The 16,777-nt window shown below is 49.6% G+C and overlaps 1 protein-coding gene across 1 annotated transcript in view; it reads right to left on the bottom strand.

The window, feature by feature from the left end:
- Positions 1–16,777, bottom strand: part of LOC8035741 (mucin-5AC-like) — a 54,875-nt gene that overhangs the window by 917 nt on the left and 37,181 nt on the right. Inside the window, exon 5 of the mRNA XM_002400233.5 lies at positions 5,956–6,132. Within this exon, the coding sequence (XP_002400277.2) occupies positions 5,956–6,132 (177 nt within the window). The remainder of the gene's footprint in view (positions 1–5,955; positions 6,133–16,777) is intronic.

The raw sequence follows: 16,777 nt of genomic DNA, 5'->3' as shown, positions 1-16,777 counted from the left end.
GCGCGGGAAAGTTTGAATGAATTGGTTTTAGAATCACCTTCATTTGACATTTTCTCAATAGCACGCATGTCGGGAAGGGGTATTCTAAGAATGTGCATAACTTAAATACAAAAAAAAAAAACAAAAAAAAACGCCGGAACATTTTTTTTTCTTTTTTCTCCCCCCCCCCCCCCCCCTTCCTCTTTCCCTTTAAACAAGTAACAAGTAATTGCAATTCTACGATCAGCACTGTCGTTTATTGATACCACAGATCCGAGAAGGTGAAAAGGTCATTTTGTTAAAATATTATTATACATATGTCAAAATACTATTGTACAAATCATTATTTTATTCCCATTTAAATTATTGTTCGCTGCAACCAATCTTGAGAAAGTGCACTTGCTCCAAGAAAGAATGATGCGTGTAATTGCAAACGTACCTTATCTTTCCCACATGAAAACCCTGTTTAAAACTTATAATATACTCAGTTTTCACAATCTTTATCTTTATAACACTTCGTCCCTGGTAGAATGGTCTGGCTTGCAACAACATATCGTACCGCACCATATTCGTAATCCTGATTACTGGCACGTACCAACATGTCGACTAAACACTGGAAAAGAAACGTTGGCATACCGAATGCCAAAACTTCTGAATGTATTGCATTCTGTTATAGACCGACACGCGGGCTTGACGTCACGGAGCTGCGGCGGCGCTGCGATCGCGTCGGAGCCGGAGGGTGTGGGCAAAAGGGCGCAAGTTTCGCATGAACGTCATTGCATTTTAGCACGCCGCGACGCTATGTTGCCGTTAATTGCACCGAAATGTCCAAAAAAAGTAGCAGAGTGAGCTCCACAAGTTCCCGGCAGACTCTGCAAGGCATAGAAGGTGGATAATATCCGTGGATCGAAAAGAATGGTCGCCTCGCGCGAACGACCGTTTTGTGCGGCAAGCACTTTCTTGAAGGCAAGTGCGGCTTCCATTTCAATCTCAGTTCCATGGGCGTACCAACCGGGGGGGCTAGGGCTTTTGCCCCCCCCCCCTTTCCCGTTCTCAGAGTGGGCGGGGGAGGGGGGGGGGCAAGGCATGTGTTTTGACCCCCACCTCCCCCCCCCCCCCCCCCCCCCCTCCCCCGCCCCCGAAGCAGCCGCCACTGGGGAGGGCAAACATTGGCCGGCGGCGCCCAAGGGATAGCAATTGGGCACCGCCCCGGCCCTGGGGGGAGGGGGTCTGGTTTGCCACCCCCCTCAAAAACAAGTTGGTACGCCACTGCTCCGTTCCGAGGCTTGCTTTTGTGCAGGGAAACCGTTGTTTCATCGAGACCACCCGGATTTTGTTCCCACGGTGTTCGCGCACAAAGCACCGGCCAAGCGCACGTCGGCGGCTCGCTACGCCCGTGCTACCCAGCAGAAGGGGATCGGCGACAGAACGGCAATGTTGTAGGCGTTACCGATAAAAAGTAACGAAATACGTTACTTGCAAATAAAAGGTACGCATTACTGAGCTACGTTACCTAAGAATAAAAGGAACGCGTTCCCGCTACCGATAAAAAGTAACGCACGTTACTTCTGCGTTACTTCTTAAATTATGATTTAACACGTTTTACGGTTTTGACGATACAGGTATGCATAAGCTCATATATCAAGAAACATTATGTTCATGTATAAACTGAACATAATTACTTTATTTCTTTTTATGGTTTCACCTAAATACGACAAAAAGCTTGACGCCTAAAAAAACAGAAAAATTTGAAGTGTAATTTGGGAACTAGTAACGAGTAACATAACTACGTTTCTTGAAATAGTAACGCGAGGACATTACCCGTTTTTGTGTCGAAAAAGTAGCGAGTAGGTTAATACGTTACTAAAAAAAGTAACACGTTCCTGATAACGCCGTTACTTGTAACGTGTTACCGCCAAGGCTGCAGAACGGACAAAGCGTTACTGCTTGTCTTGCCTCGTGGTCATGAGGGTAAGAAAAATATCATACCTTGACTTCAAGACGCTCTGTGTATTTATTTAACTAATAAATACACTTCCGCAGACTTACAATCTGCCGATTCCGCCGGGAGTGCGGAAACCGACTCGAAGTAATCGTAGGCCTCGAGAGACGCCTGCACCGTGTCGGCCGTGAACTGGCTTGGCGAAAAACTAAATAAACGACGACGTGAGCCGCCGGCTTCGGTGGCAGCAACGTCACGGCGGAAGTCCAGCAGGCCTTGTTTACGGCGTACGGATCCTCGTAGGCAACGCCGTCCACGCACAGTTTGTTTCGGTACCGCTGCCGTTCAGGCTCGGGTAGCGAGCTCAAATAGTGGGGCCTAGCATACGACATAAGTTATCAGGAAATGCGACTCAAAAATAAAGCCAGAAGCGTCCCTAGAACATCAACAACGAGCGCACGCCACACAACGCAACGGTGAAAACACGGAGAGCCGGGGCCCTTTTGCCCACATAGCTACCGCGCATGCTCGGCGTTCCGGTTGTGTTAGTAAACAGAGCCGCTCCGCGTGTCGGTCTTATAACGAATGTTTTGAGTTGATTTACGAATGTCGACTAATATGGTGCTCAGTGACTTTTTCTTTTTTTTTTTTTTTTTTCATCGGGTATGTGTACGAATCTGTTTCGATATTGAGTTGCCGAAGCTGCTGCAGAATGTACTGGGGCCGAGAACTCGTCAAGCAGCGTAGCCAGTGGCGTCACAAGGGGAGGGGGCGGACCGCCCCGGGTGCAGCGCTCAGGGGGGTGTCGCGGCGGGCCACGAGAGCGGGAGGGGGGGGGGGGGGGGGGGGTCGGGTCGCGGCGGGCTTCCGCGACGGGTGCCGCTGACCCTCGTGACGCTACTGCGCGTGGCTTTCTTTCTTGATGCAGAGGTGCAACAACGGAGGGTGGCTACTTTTAGATCATGATTTGTGCCCGGTGACACGCATGACGCCTCTAAATATGACGTCCGATGAAGGCTGATTCCCGCGAAAAACAAGAAAAGAAAACAGACGGGAGATTTTTCAACGCCAATTTCACGAAGGTGTACGGCACTGGCGTTGCTGCACGATAGCTGGTTTTGTAGAGAAGAGTTTCTTTTTTTAGTAAAACGGGCCCAGGCGCAAAGATGTTTTAAAAGTGGCCTATAATGGCGTCGTTACAGTCAACGATAGGGTAAGCAGGGCTAGGGAGGAGCTTGAATTGTCCCGCCTCCAGCGCGAGCATCCTACCTCCGAGGACGCTTCGACGTCTCGAGAGCCTCGAGCGTGCTTCGGCGCGCAGCCGAAGCACGGCGGAAGGCATCGAGCGCATGCTGGAAGCCGGACAGCCTAAAGAAACACCCACGCGTGCTGTTCTCGTCCTGAGTGTGACTACACGTTGTTTGCACATGACGTCAATCCGCCATTTTGTTGTTTGTGTTTTCAATCAAATTCACTACATTGAAAGATTACATCGTAACCGGTTGAGATGATGTCAGCGTGGTAAGACATAACCTTCTGTGCTCTACGCATTTGAGGGGGCATGCAAATCCTTGGAATGCTCGAGTTTGGCACACACCAGACAGCTCATAGCGACAAAATGGTGGACGAAATTACGTCAGTGAAAACACCCTATATGGTGACACATTGCACGTGGATATAACGGGAAACGTTATTCGTCATGTGAACACGAACGACATCGTAACAGCGCGCAACCACTGACGACTAAAGTGATTTGCATAAGGACTACATGTCAGCGTCATGTTGATGGAAAAGTAATTGACATCGAGGACCTTATGTGTGTAAACTATGATTTAAAAATTCCGAGGACACCTAGGCACTCCTTACGAGTTGTGAATGCGAAAGCATGACTGACGTCTTTCATCTCCCTTAGTTCGTCTGGGATGTACTGGCAGGCACGGCCGCCCCCGCCCCGCCCTGCCCCCCCCCCCCCTCCCCCCCCTAGATTTTACAGGTTGAAATCTACCACGAAAATACACGTTTAGTGAAAATTTGTAGGTAGTAAGAGCAGTCCCCGAGGGTTTCGGGCAATTTTAGATTAATGAGAGTACTTCTTGGCAATTAAAATTTGCGAGCAGGTTAAACAAATAGCTCGCTATTCAAAAAAGCTCGCCTTACCTGTAACTTGGTCGTAAATATTTACTACATGAACTGCCCACACTGCATTCAACTTGAAACTTACTTTAATGTAACACTTTGCACTTTCTCATTGATCGAAGCAATCGTGTCGTCGGCCATGATGTGCGCTACGGCAAAGTCCGTCGTCCGTTCATTCGGCAAAACGGACCAAGTCGTCCCTAGTCCACGGACTCATTGAAAACACATGTAAACTGTACCCGTTTTCGCCTCAAGAAAAAAAAGGAAGTTTTGCCCAATGTTCATACGCCCGGCGAAGTAGTTCTTACAAGATATGGTTGACGGAGGCAGAAGCGATGCATTTGGCGTTTGAAACGTGTACCTCTTGATAAGGTAACATATATCTAATCTAAAATGCACCTACATCTCAATTCTCAGCATAAAGAGGGAAATTACTAACGCTCCACGAGGACCCGTACTTTTTTTTACTACGGTTCTTGAGGTGAAAACGCGTGTAGTGGATCACGTTGGATACAGGAAAACCCAACGCTGACAGCCTTTACCGACCGCGTTCAAACAGTCAACATAGCTGGGAACGGGCAGACACGGAAGCAAGGTAGGCCGCCAAAAACGTTTCTTCTGCTTCCCGATAGATGGCGCCCAACGTTTGCGGGGAAAAAAGTCCCGTTCCACTGAATACAAAGAACAGATTTCAAACATTCTACAGCCCACTGGTTAAAGGCAAATCTCCTTCACCATGCCTTTCCACATCGCAGCAGCTACCGCTGTCAATCGCAGCGCCCTTCTTGTGTTCGTTTGCACTTTTTTGACGGGGGAAATGGAAGATCTCGGAGCAGCCGCAGTGAGTGGCATTGAGCCCGGTGGCGCTGCCATCGACCACAGTTAAAGCCTCGTGGTGTGAATGTGTTCGTCTTGCAAGTTCCGTCAAATGTGCCAAAGCATGAGGCCGGTGCCTCGTGCTTTGGCATGCTGGTGCCTCATGAGCTGCTCAAAATGGCAGATAGAAATTCAAAGGATGATCCAAATGTCCTCCCCCCTCCCCCCCTTCCCCCTGGAATACCGCATGTGTAAAACGTTAGGGCGGGGAAAAGTTTGAGATCAACGAGGAATGATGTAACATGTCTCGGAGTCAATCATGCCCAAATTAGTACTCTTCCTTCCACCGTGGCTACTCCGGCTTCTTAATATTACTGCGTTGCATGTTCAATGCACTCGATTACAGTGTAACTCGGTGGAACTGACCATGTGCCAGTTAGCCATGTTCTCGCGTCATACATCCTCTCTCTGAAAACACGCATGGCTGCTCTTGGAAACAAATTGCGGCGCAGAACTTTCTCGTGACAGGTGTTTCACACGTTACAGAGCAATTATTGTCGGTACTCGTAAAATACTGAAACGCAAATTTTATCAAGGAGCATTATAGCCACGGTAGCTGGCGTTGAAGAAGCGGGTGCGGCTCAAAGCCCGAGCAACGCTAAAGCTGGAGAGGTCCGTGGTTGGTTATCAAGACAAGGCGAATTTTTTCAGGCGCGCTCAGTAACCTAACTGTGTTTGGAGATTTATATCTGTCCTTTGACCCGCTTGTTCTCCTTCTCCAGGGATTGTTAACGTCAGACTTGTCCAGCTCGCTTGTACCTTTGTATTATCAGCAAAAGCATTGCTCGTGTCCGCTGGGCCGCGTGTGACGAACTCAAGAAACTCGGCTGAATCGCTGGGTCACTGTTTCAATGCACCTCCTGGTGAAGCGCCAGGACGTAGCGAGGCGGCAGGGATCAAGCAACTGTGACCAAATATAGGCCAATATAACAGCACGCAAGCCGAGTTCCGGAATGGTATATAGCCGATCATGTCAAACCTGCGCCCCACGCGCTTGATCGAGGTACACAACGTGAACCTACCGTACGTCCTTGGAGCGATCGACGAGCACTCTGTCGATCTCGATGCTGGGCCCAAGCTCCATGGGAGGTGGCGCCCTCTTAGAGCCGTTTGCGAGTCTGTTCAGTTCTCGGATCGTGCGGAGCATGGACAGAAGATTCCCTTCCATCTGGTGCTTCAGGGATTCAGTGTCCGCTTGTCTGCGCCAACATGGCAGACGTGACCAAACGTAACATAAAATTAGTTTTGTACTAATAGGTGCGAACGATGGAAATTGGCTAAGTCTAGCGTTGTTAGGCCTTGACATAGCTCATGAATCATGAGTAGGGTTCCGTGTTTTCGGTATATACCAATAAATACCGATAATTAACCCCCGAGGCGTTTTTTTTCTGAATCGGTAAAGACCGAAAAACACCGAATTCAAGCTTCGGAAAAAATGTCACCTTTTCTAGAAGAATCTTCTAGCCCACTTTCTTTTCTCGTTGACCCGGAACCACCGTGCCCGGAACCACGGTGTAATATACACTCATTAGGTGAGGATACGGCGGGGCTGAACGCGCGGCGCGAGGAATCAGATAGCGTTTGTTCGACGGGCATCCGAAAGGCTGCATCATTCCGCTGCCACCGTGCCCGCGGCTGACAGTGTCGCCGGCGGCCAAACGGCGAAACTGTGTGAGAGCGAAAAACATTATCTCGTTGCCATGACACCCCGGCACACCGTGGTCTTTCTGCACGGTGCGACAACCTCGCTGAAGCTCTGCGCGTGTGGAGCATGAGGCGGCACGAGCCGTTTTGTACGTGCCCACGGGTCGACGAGTCACCTGCCGGCGCCTCTTGGAACCATAGTGAGAGAGAGTGAAGAGCGAACTTTATCGGACACGTCGTTAGTTAATAATGTTAATAATGTATTGGGTTAGTTAATAACGTAAATTGACATTCATTTAAAATTGGCTTTTAGAGAAAGGTTAATATTTGTAACTTACTTCCTCTCCCTTCCTTAATTTAATAATATTACCGCACTTGACACCTTTCTTCTCTTTCACTACCTCTTCATTAAAACCTCAGTTGTGAGTCAGCGCTCTTTCCTTCCTGTTGTTTCTTCCTTGTCTACCTTATTTGAGCTGTTTAAGTCAAGATAGTTACAAAATGCAAAGGGGAAGGAAATCGGCTTAGAAGGGCGAGAGAAAAAATCAAACTTGGTTTGTTGTTTTGGTTTCCAGGCTAGGTGGCGCAAGCAACCGCCCTTTGCAAAGGGTAAACTCGTTACCATCCATCCATCCACACGAAAAAGGTGAGCAAATGAAACTAGGCTTTGGGAAACAGATTCCCGTCTGAACGCAACTGAAAAAGTGGCGCGCCTCCGAAAAAAAGTTGCGCGTGTTCCTCGCTTCTGGAGCAATTTTTTGCTGAAACCTCACTGAGGCCTGTCAATCACCTGAAGGAGAGACGCGGACGCTGCCAATGGCCGCTCGACTTCGCTATGACGTCTGACCTTCGAGGCAGAGCGAGCTTTTGGAGGAGTCTGATTTTTGGCCGATTCCGTATCCGAGCCAAAGCCGAAAAAAGAAAAGCAAACATGGCGAGCGACAAGCGAAGAATCGGGGTGTACGGGTCGATACGGGGCGTACGACAGCGCTTTACCAGTACGGGTTGGTGGCGCGGTGCAGATTCATCAACAGTCGCGACGAGTGCAAGCACGCATATAAACATGATGGCTGGAGATAACTCTTTTAGCGGTGCAAAAATGTCCGAAATGCTTAGAGATAATCCGCTTGTTTTTTTTACTTTCGTGGTCTTTCCCGGGTTTGGCAAGATAAACCGAGTGAACCGAATCTGACGAAGTTTAGTGAGCGATATTAATAAAACAGTATCTTCACCCTGTCTGTACTTCAAATCATTTGGATGTGAAACGCTTGGCATTCCCGGTGCAGATGACAAGGTTTGGCGCAATTCTTGTGAGTCAATACGTCACAAGTTTTGCGCGTCAGACTCCACTTGTGTACAGGCCGATTTCACGAATCTCGGTTTCGCTAAACTGTGGCGCGTTGAAAAGATGCACCGTGTGAATAAGCCTTTACCTTTCACTGAACCCCATTAGTCATCCACAGAAACCTGCGGCCTCTTAGAACTGGGTGCCTTGAAACATCTTACAACGAGAGGACACACTGGCGCCTTCTATTGGGTAGCAGTGTAAACTTGGCGATCCGTCATAATTTCTATATCTCTCGCGCATTACCCTTTCTCTCTTCGCTCTAAAAACTTTTTTCCACGTTATAAACGAGTTTTTCTTATACGTATTACGCACATTTGATCTCGGAAATCCCGCAAAACCTTCGCTCTTGTGAGATGTAGTTCCAGGGTGATCGCATAGATGGCGCCAGAATGCCAGTGTGTTCCTTCGTCCTAAGGTCTCGTCTATCTCGATCGTACTCGGTTGCAAGAGTGTGAACGGGAGAGTCGAGTCTTAGGTCTGAGCACGGTGGAAGAAGAGAGGGGTGTCGGAACAAGTACAGAAAGGGGTTCGAAATTTGACTCGGGCTTCGCGCATGTACCATAGAGGGCGCTGTCGGGTTGGGGTTCGTAGAGTTCGTACATAGGCTCCCTACGGGAGCCAGAGTTGCGCGTTGATCTCCGTAGCGCCGTCTTTCCTGCACGGCATGTTGATCCCGCTCCTCACGTGACTGAATTCGGCGAATAGCGGCGCCGTGCGTTCTAGGCGCCCTGGACGCTCGCTTTGGCGCGCACCTGCCGCGTGCTCGACGAACGCGCCCGGACTCCGGCGCGGATGGACTAGAGTGGGACCTCCCACCACACGACGTGGTCGCCCCGGACGATTGCTTGATCGCCGGACACCGCGCCGTGCCAGCCTCCAGCGCTGGACCCCCAACTCCCCCCGCCCCCCATCCCCGGCCACCCGGTATTCGATGCAACTAAATTAATCCCCCCTCGCGCGTACTCCGACATGCCCGCCCCCCGTCCCCTTCTACAAATCTATTTCTATCTCCCCCCTCCACCCCCAACCTTTCTCCCCACACCCCCCTCCCCCCGAGAGCCAGTGACCAAGCGCCCGGTGCGCAACCACTATTGGCCCTCTCCTCCCCCCCCACCATCTTTCACAACGCTTAGAAGAAGAAGAAAAGCAAGGAAAAATACGCCGGGCGCCTGCAACGTCTGCTTTCCTACACGGCACTCGATCCGGCTCCTCACGTGATCGGATATCGGCGAATAGCGGCGCGGCGGCACGTAGAAAACAGACGCGCAACTTTCCCCCCCAACCTCTATTACAACGCTTCTCCTCGTCCTCGCTCCAGTAGGGTACAGGAACTCTAGGAGTTCCACGCGCAGGCACGGTGGCGCGCCTCGCGGCCTTGAAAACGCGCGTTCAAATAAGGACGGTTCCTCGAGCTCCTGTCATGCTGCGCCATCTCACGGCATTTGCCGAAAATGGAAGCGAACCATCATAACCTCCCAGATCCCGAAGCGCGCGCGGAGGCTTCTTTGGCTGTCCCATTCGAGTCGCTCCCCAGCAGTACCAGTGTAATAGACCGATGTCACCAAGCGAACTGCGCAGGCGCGCGCATTCCGGAAGTGGTGCCGCCGCCGTGCTACTTGTAGTCATCCCTTCCCGGCTTCCCGGCTACATACGGCTGCGCGTACGTACATCACCATAGATTATCATTTGGCACGCCCCGGTATCACCTTGATTCTCTTGCATGTTTTTACTTCATAAGATTGTGTTATTTGTGATGCCTTACTTTCCTCAGCAAGTGCAGAAAAGCAGTTTCAGTCGTCTTATCGCTTTAGAATCGCTTTGTCGTCTGCTTCGTCGTCGTCTGTTTCTTCGTAATCCCACTGCGGCCAAGGTATATGTACATGGGTAGCGAAGCTTCGGCCAAAAAGCGGTTCAAAACAAATCGCCAGCGACATCGACCTGGAGGGTCACGTGAAGGATGCGATTGAAGCGCGACTAGGAGAGGTGGGGACAAACATTATTAAATTAATTAGTTTGTGACTAGAAGTATAATCATTAGTATTTTTAAACAAGCTAAATATTATTATTACATAATATCAATCATATTTAACGCGATACAAAAATCAAAACTGTCTTTGTTTTTGCTAATATTATGCATACTTCTTATTAGCGTCCTCTGTACGCCACTAGCAAAAAGGCCGACTAGCAATAGCGATATTTGCAGTTTTTTGTAGACCTCGTTGCACGCGGAAAGGCAGTCTACTGACGTCCGTCTGCTTGCTTGTGTTTGGGCCTCCACGTGCTCTTCGCTTTTAATTGTTTTAGCGGCAGTTAACACCGTTTCAAGAGTTTTGTTGTTTGCTCGGGCGTGATTAGCTCAGTTACCTGCGCGGGAACTCGGCTGTCGTGCGCTTGGATCTTGGACGCTACTGCACCCAAGGGGCTCAACGTCTTTTGCGACGATGAGCACAGCGCGATACGCAAAGAAACGATGCTCCGTGGAGATGTGTGAAAGCAACACCCGCACGGCTGGCATCTCGCTGCACCGGTTTCCCCTCGACTCTCGAAGGTGAGACTTCGCTACTGTCAGTGACATGCCTGCTGTGTGATGTGTGCCCCCTTGTTCGCTCTTCTCTGAACTCTTGTTAGTTTTACCTAAAACTATTAGGGTTGTCTGGATGTGCACAAGAAACTACACCTGAAGGCGTAATGTTATACTAGGAATGTTTTAACTTCAAAGTCACTCTGACTTCGCAGCCTTGTGTGCCGTCATTATAAACGTGCCCCACGATATTAAAATTTACCTGTACCGGCCTGGCTCTGAGGAGCCTAGTGTTGTGATCATCGGCATGGTTATCAGTGGTACAACACAGATATGTAATAGGGCATCTGTGCGCAAGACTCGTGTTTTTACTCTTTATGATGTACACAGAGCAGTGATGTCATGCATTTGTTAAGGTCCTTGCACTGATTTGCTTTGGTTGGTGGACATTTTGGCTACATTTTCTTTTCGTAAGTATTCATGGCACCCTCATAGCACCATGCGTTATCTGCAGGCGCGAAGCCTGGGTTCGGTTCTGCAAAACGCAAAGTCTACAGGGGAAAGACTCCATCTCAGCTACGAGACAGGGTGGTTTGCTCCTTACATTTGGAGGAGTCAGCTCTCCTGCGCCCTGGACACCTCCGTCACAATGCGTTGCCAAGTGTGCTTCCCACAAAAAGTATGCAGACCAATAAATCTTCCGTGCACTTTGTGACTAAGCATGGTTAACCCGCTCTTTGAAAAATGTTTACCACATGGGGTTGAAATATTACTTTTGTGGGCTCATAACATTTTTATATTATTTGCAGGGACGACACATGGCGACATTTCCAGCAAAAGCTTTCCAGGTTCAGCAGTTTTGCATGGTGAGGTTTTTCACTGAAACTAACATAAAGTGGCACCAACTGCCAGCACCACTGCATTACCTCATGGTCTTCATGACTTGAGCAGTTTGCAAAAGATCTAGGTGAGATTAGCTGGGAAAAGCTGGTTGAACATGGACAGAGGCAATGCTAGAAGTTCATTTCAGGCCCGTTTATAATGACATGTTTTACTTGAGGTGACATAATCAACGTCACAGAGCATCTTTTGCCTTGCCGACACCCAGTCTTCCATAATAAAGCTGCCCATGAAAGAAAGTGATTCACATTTTGTGTTAAAATAGGCGAATTCACCATAAATTTGCAGAGGTGAGTGTGACATCCTCATTGAGCTACACATGCTTCGGCAGTTCAGACTCACGGAGCTTTGTAGTCACCCTGACGACCAGTCTTCCGAAATGAAACTTTCGTGGGAACAAGGTGATTTTCTTTGTCGTGTGTTAGGATAGACACATAGGAAGGAACTCAACTACTATCCCATGGCCAACTTCACGCTAAATTTTCAGAGAGGATTTCGCCAGCCTCATCGAGCTGCACATACTCCGGCCACTCAGACTGGTGGAGTTCCTGTAGTCACCCTCACGACCAGTCTTCTGAATTAAGCCTGTCATAAAAGAAGGTGAATATACTTTTTATGCATTCAAATAGGGGAATAAGGGAGGACTTCCTCTTCTCCTTTGCTAAGTTCACATTAAATTTGCAGAGTGGATTTCTGTGGCTTCATTGGACCACACATACTCGTGCACCTTACTAGAGAACAGTCGACTAGGGGCCAATAATAAGTGGTGGCCGATTATTGCTTGTGCTATCTTTTTTATTCCCTTTTCTCTGTGAGCTTGCTTGGTAGAAGTGGTAGAAACAGCGCAACTTGACGTAAAACAGGAAACAAGGAGTATACAGACAGGCGCAGTAAAAGTACACAGAGAGGCACTGTTTCTGCCAGCTTAAATGAACGACCAACTTGTCCAACTTTCCACTCTCTTGAACTTGCTTTCTTACTTGCAGTTTTTACAAAAGCTTTTCTTTCTTTCTTTCTTTTTTTGCGGTTGATCACAGCTACGCTCTACGTCAAGATGTGTTGTGTTCACATAGTTTCGATTTCAACTTCGTCTTCTTCACAGTGTTGTAAATAGTTCGATGCTATCATCATTCTTCTCTTCTTCATCTTTCTTTGATTCTATTGGCTCAATCTAATAAAAGAACCGTCTATCAGAACGCTCGGACCAGACTGGCTGCTCACTTCACAGTGTCCCCGTAGCCCGGGACACAACATACATTTCTGGCGACGAGGAGTTCCTGGACCCGATTGTCTTCACCGGCAAGACATCGGCTGCGCCCTTGGTTTCGTCGGCTGGTTCTCGGCGAATTATTCTGTTCGTCCAGCCGCGTCCTTCGGTCGTCCCCAGCCACATTCAAGATGGCTGTGCTATAGAACGGCCTCCCTCGCAAGCAGAAGGTCATCATCCCATGATGGCGACGTCCGGCGGCAGACTTCCACCAGAGTTCTTGGCGAAACCGGGTACTCCGCCCATTCCATGGAAACGTTGGATACGCATTTTTGAGCGATATCTTCTGGCCACTGGCGCTCGAGATTACGACGCCGAACGTCGGCAGGCCATGCTGCTCAACTGTCTCGGCGAAGCAGGCCAACAGATATTCGACTCATTACCAACGCCCGAGAGTGCTGTTGCAACGGCGCCAGCAACGTCGGCAGCAGCAAGCGGCGAACAAACTCGTCGTCCACCGGCGAGAGACATCTACAAAGAGACGGTGGAACTCCTGGAAGCAGAGTTCACTCAACCCGTCAACGTGACTCTGCAACAGCTGCAATTTCACCTTCGTAAGCAACAAGAGGGTGAGTCCCTCAAGGGCTTTCTGTCGGCGCTGCGAGCCTTAGCGATTCCGGCAAGTTTTGGAGACCGAACGCAAGCAGAGGTCAGGAAACAGTTCATGATCGGCGTCGCGTCGTCTAAAATGCAAGAGCGAATGGTTCTAGATGCCGCTCTTCCATTCGACGTGGTCCTTCAGACGCTTCTCAACATTGAACGTGCACGACGTGAAGTTCGGGAATGGACAACGGCATCGACGCCTTCACCGAACTCTCTATCGACTTGCAACGTTTCCACCGGAAGTGCAGGCTTCGAAGCAGGATCGTCGACAGAAAGGAGCTTGAGACGGAATCATACACCACCACCGTCTTCAAGAAACTCATCACCTCGAGAATCTTCCCGTCGGTACAGTTCTCGCTCTCCCGCAAGGAGTGAACGTGCTGAAAGCCGAAAATCGACATCTCGAAGCACGCGCGACGCACGCGCGCCAGCTATTTCGCCCTGTGCCACCTGTGGCGGTACCGGCCGGAAACAATCGTCTGGAGGTGGACCACGACGGTCTGGACAGCCAGGTCGTAGGTCGGTCCAATTCACACCTTCGCCTAGCTCGTGGCAAGTCCAACCCCCAAGACGTAACAGTCAGAGAATTTATGGACGAACGTGTGCGAACTGCGGACACGGGTTGGAACGCTGCCAGAGTTACGACACGTGCCCAGCCCGGAATCTTTACTGTTACAAGTGTAGTCGTCGAGGTCACTTCGGCGGTGTCTGCGGAAGCACGCCCCAGGGCTATTCACAACGGCCGCGGCGCAAAAAAGTCGAACAGATTTTGTCGGATGACGACGACGACGATGACGAAGACTCAACGCTCGTGAATCACATCACGGGAATGTGCAAATCACGAATATTCATTACGGTAAAAGTCTTTAAGACGTCACTACCGTTCTTGCTTGATACGGGATCGTCTGTTTCGATAATGGACAAGTCCACATTTATACAGCAGTTCGCAAGCGACGCCAAAGTTGTGCCACCCCCTGTCACGTTGCTGAATTTTTCCCGCGAGCCCATCAACGTGTTGGGAGCTTTCACGGCCACTGTTACGTTCAAAACGAGACAGGCACAAGTGCTGTTTTATATAGCGGACAACGGTACGTCGTTACTTGGAATGGACGCTGTGGTAGCACTGGACATTCAAATGAGTGGAGCAGCCAGAACATGCTTCTATACCGACGCTGACGAGCCTGATGAAGAGTCGCGACTGCCAGACCCTCCTTTGGTATCTGAGAATACTACTGACAACACGGAAGGTCGACAACCAACACCTTCCACATCTACAACTCATGCAACCTGCCAGTCCGACGACATGTCTGCAGCGCTGCAAGAAGAGTGGGCGGCGCGTGCCATGCCACAAAAACAAGCGGCAGTAATTCTGCCTACCGCATCCGCACCGGCAATGCAAAGTCCAAAACTTCCAGCGTGTCTCACACGTTTTAATCACCTCTTCACCCCTGGCTTGGGTCGAGTAAAAGGAATCCAATGCAAGATAAAGATTCGAGCGTCGGTTCCACCGGTTCAACATCGCATGAGACGAATCCCTCAAGCGGCTCGGCAAGCCGTCGCGGAAGAAATCAAACGCCTAGAACAAGAAGGCGTGATTGAGCGCATTAATGCCTCAGAATGGGTCTCGCCCATTGTCGTAGTGCAGAAGAAAGACGGCACCATTCGAATGTGCGTTGATCTTCGTAGCGCAAACAAAGCGGTTGTAATTGATAGTTACCCGCTTCCTCACATCGAAGAGCTGCTGAACGCTCTACACGGTGCCCGTCACTTCTCAAAATTAGACCTCGCGGCTGCTTACCATCAAGTGCCATTGCATCCAGACAGCCGTGACATAACAGCATTCATCACACACGAAGGGCTGTTCCGCTACAAAAGAGTGTGTTTTGGACTAGCCTCTGCTCCGGCAACGTTCCAGCAGATGATGTCCAAAATCCTGCATGGCTGTCAAGGTGTACTATTTTACCTTGACGACGTTGTCGTCTTTGGCAAGACTCAACAAGAACATCTGGAACGTCTGCAGGAGGTCCTTCAACGCATTTCTGACGCAGGGCTCAAGCTTAACAACAAGTGTGTCTTCGGCGCCCCAGAACTCTCTTTTCTGGGACATAAAGTCAGCGGCGCCGGAATTGCTCCTTTGCAACAAAAAGTGGATGCTCTTCAAGCTGCTCCGATCCCAACAGACCTGACGCAGCTAAGGTCCTTCCTGGGGATGGTCGAGTATTATGCAAGATTCATTCCCCACCTTGCGTCTGAGGTAGAACCTTTGCGCAAGTACCTCCGGAAGGGCACGCCCTTTATTTGGGACCAAACCGCGGACAAGAGCTTCGCCCGAGTGAAGAAGTTGCTTTCGTCTTCAAAAACACTCAGGATGTTCAATCCAGACCTACCCATCATTGTGACTACCGATGCTTCGGCGTACGGGCTTGGAGCCGTGCTTCAGCAACTCCACGGCACGGAAGTCCAGACGGTCGCCTTCGCATCACGTACGCTGACCCCGGCAGAGCGCAAGTACTCGGCGGGGGAAAGAGAAGCCCTTGCATGCTTGTGGGCGTGTGAAAGATGGCACACGTACCTGTGGGGTCGTCGCTTCAAGTTGCGGACAGACCACCAGGCACTCGTTGCACTGTTAAACACCCGAGGAAATGGTCTTCGCCCACTCAGAATTACGCGGTGGTCGACCCGTCTCCTGAAGTACAACTTCCAAGTCGAGTACCAGCGGGGCAGTGAAAATCAGGTTGCAGACGCGCTTTCCAGGCTTCCGGTGCCAGATGACGAAGGCGGAACACAATTCGACGAAGAGATTGTGTCATTTGTCTCCCTGGACAGTGAATGCGTAACAAAAGCGCAGTTACAAGAGGAAACTGCGGCGGACCCGCTCCTTTCTGCAGTAATAACGGTTGATCACAGCTACGCTCTACGTCAAGATGCTGCTCCTGCTCAAGAGTCCCGCGGGGACGTGGCTGACATGGATATTTTGGTTTCTTCACCGTCGCCAAGAGACTCTCTCTCTGGCTGTGCTGAGCCTTCTCATAAATGTGAGTGCTTTCTATGATGCAAACTTTTTTCTTTTGCAGTTTTTTTTTTGTGAAGTTATAAAAGATCAGGCCGCAAAAATAAAAAAGCCAAGGCTCGAAAAACAATACTAAACTTTATCTTGAGAGCAGATGACGCAAGGGGTCACATAACACCAGACCGACTAGCTGGCAGCTACAAATCGAAGTTTGTTCAAAGTTCACCACATTTTTGTTTCACGGTATTGTCATTGTCAAGCACACAAAAAGACAAAAAAAAAAGTTCCGCACGCAGGTGTTAACACCGTCAAATCAAAACAGCTGAACCGGTTTCACTGAATCATAAGTCTTCCCGCAAAGCCTCACGTAAGACAGTGTTTTTTAAAGTTATCGAAAAGCTGTTGTGGTCATATGTGTGTGATGCTGAGCCTGTCATGGTCCCTTGTCCTATCTGCCAAACTTTAGTCGCCTGTTGTTGTGAGAGCGCTTCACTGTTACAATGCCATGGGCATAAGTAAGGCATGGTCAAGCTTTAAGAAAATGCATTTCA

The sequence above is a fragment of the Ixodes scapularis genome, unplaced genomic scaffold (assembly GCF_016920785.2).
Source record: "Ixodes scapularis isolate PalLabHiFi unplaced genomic scaffold, ASM1692078v2 PGA_scaffold11__112_contigs__length_91849675, whole genome shotgun sequence".
NCBI lineage: Eukaryota > Metazoa > Arthropoda > Arachnida > Ixodida > Ixodidae > Ixodes > Ixodes scapularis.
This window is presented reverse-complemented; position numbering and strand designations above follow the sequence as displayed.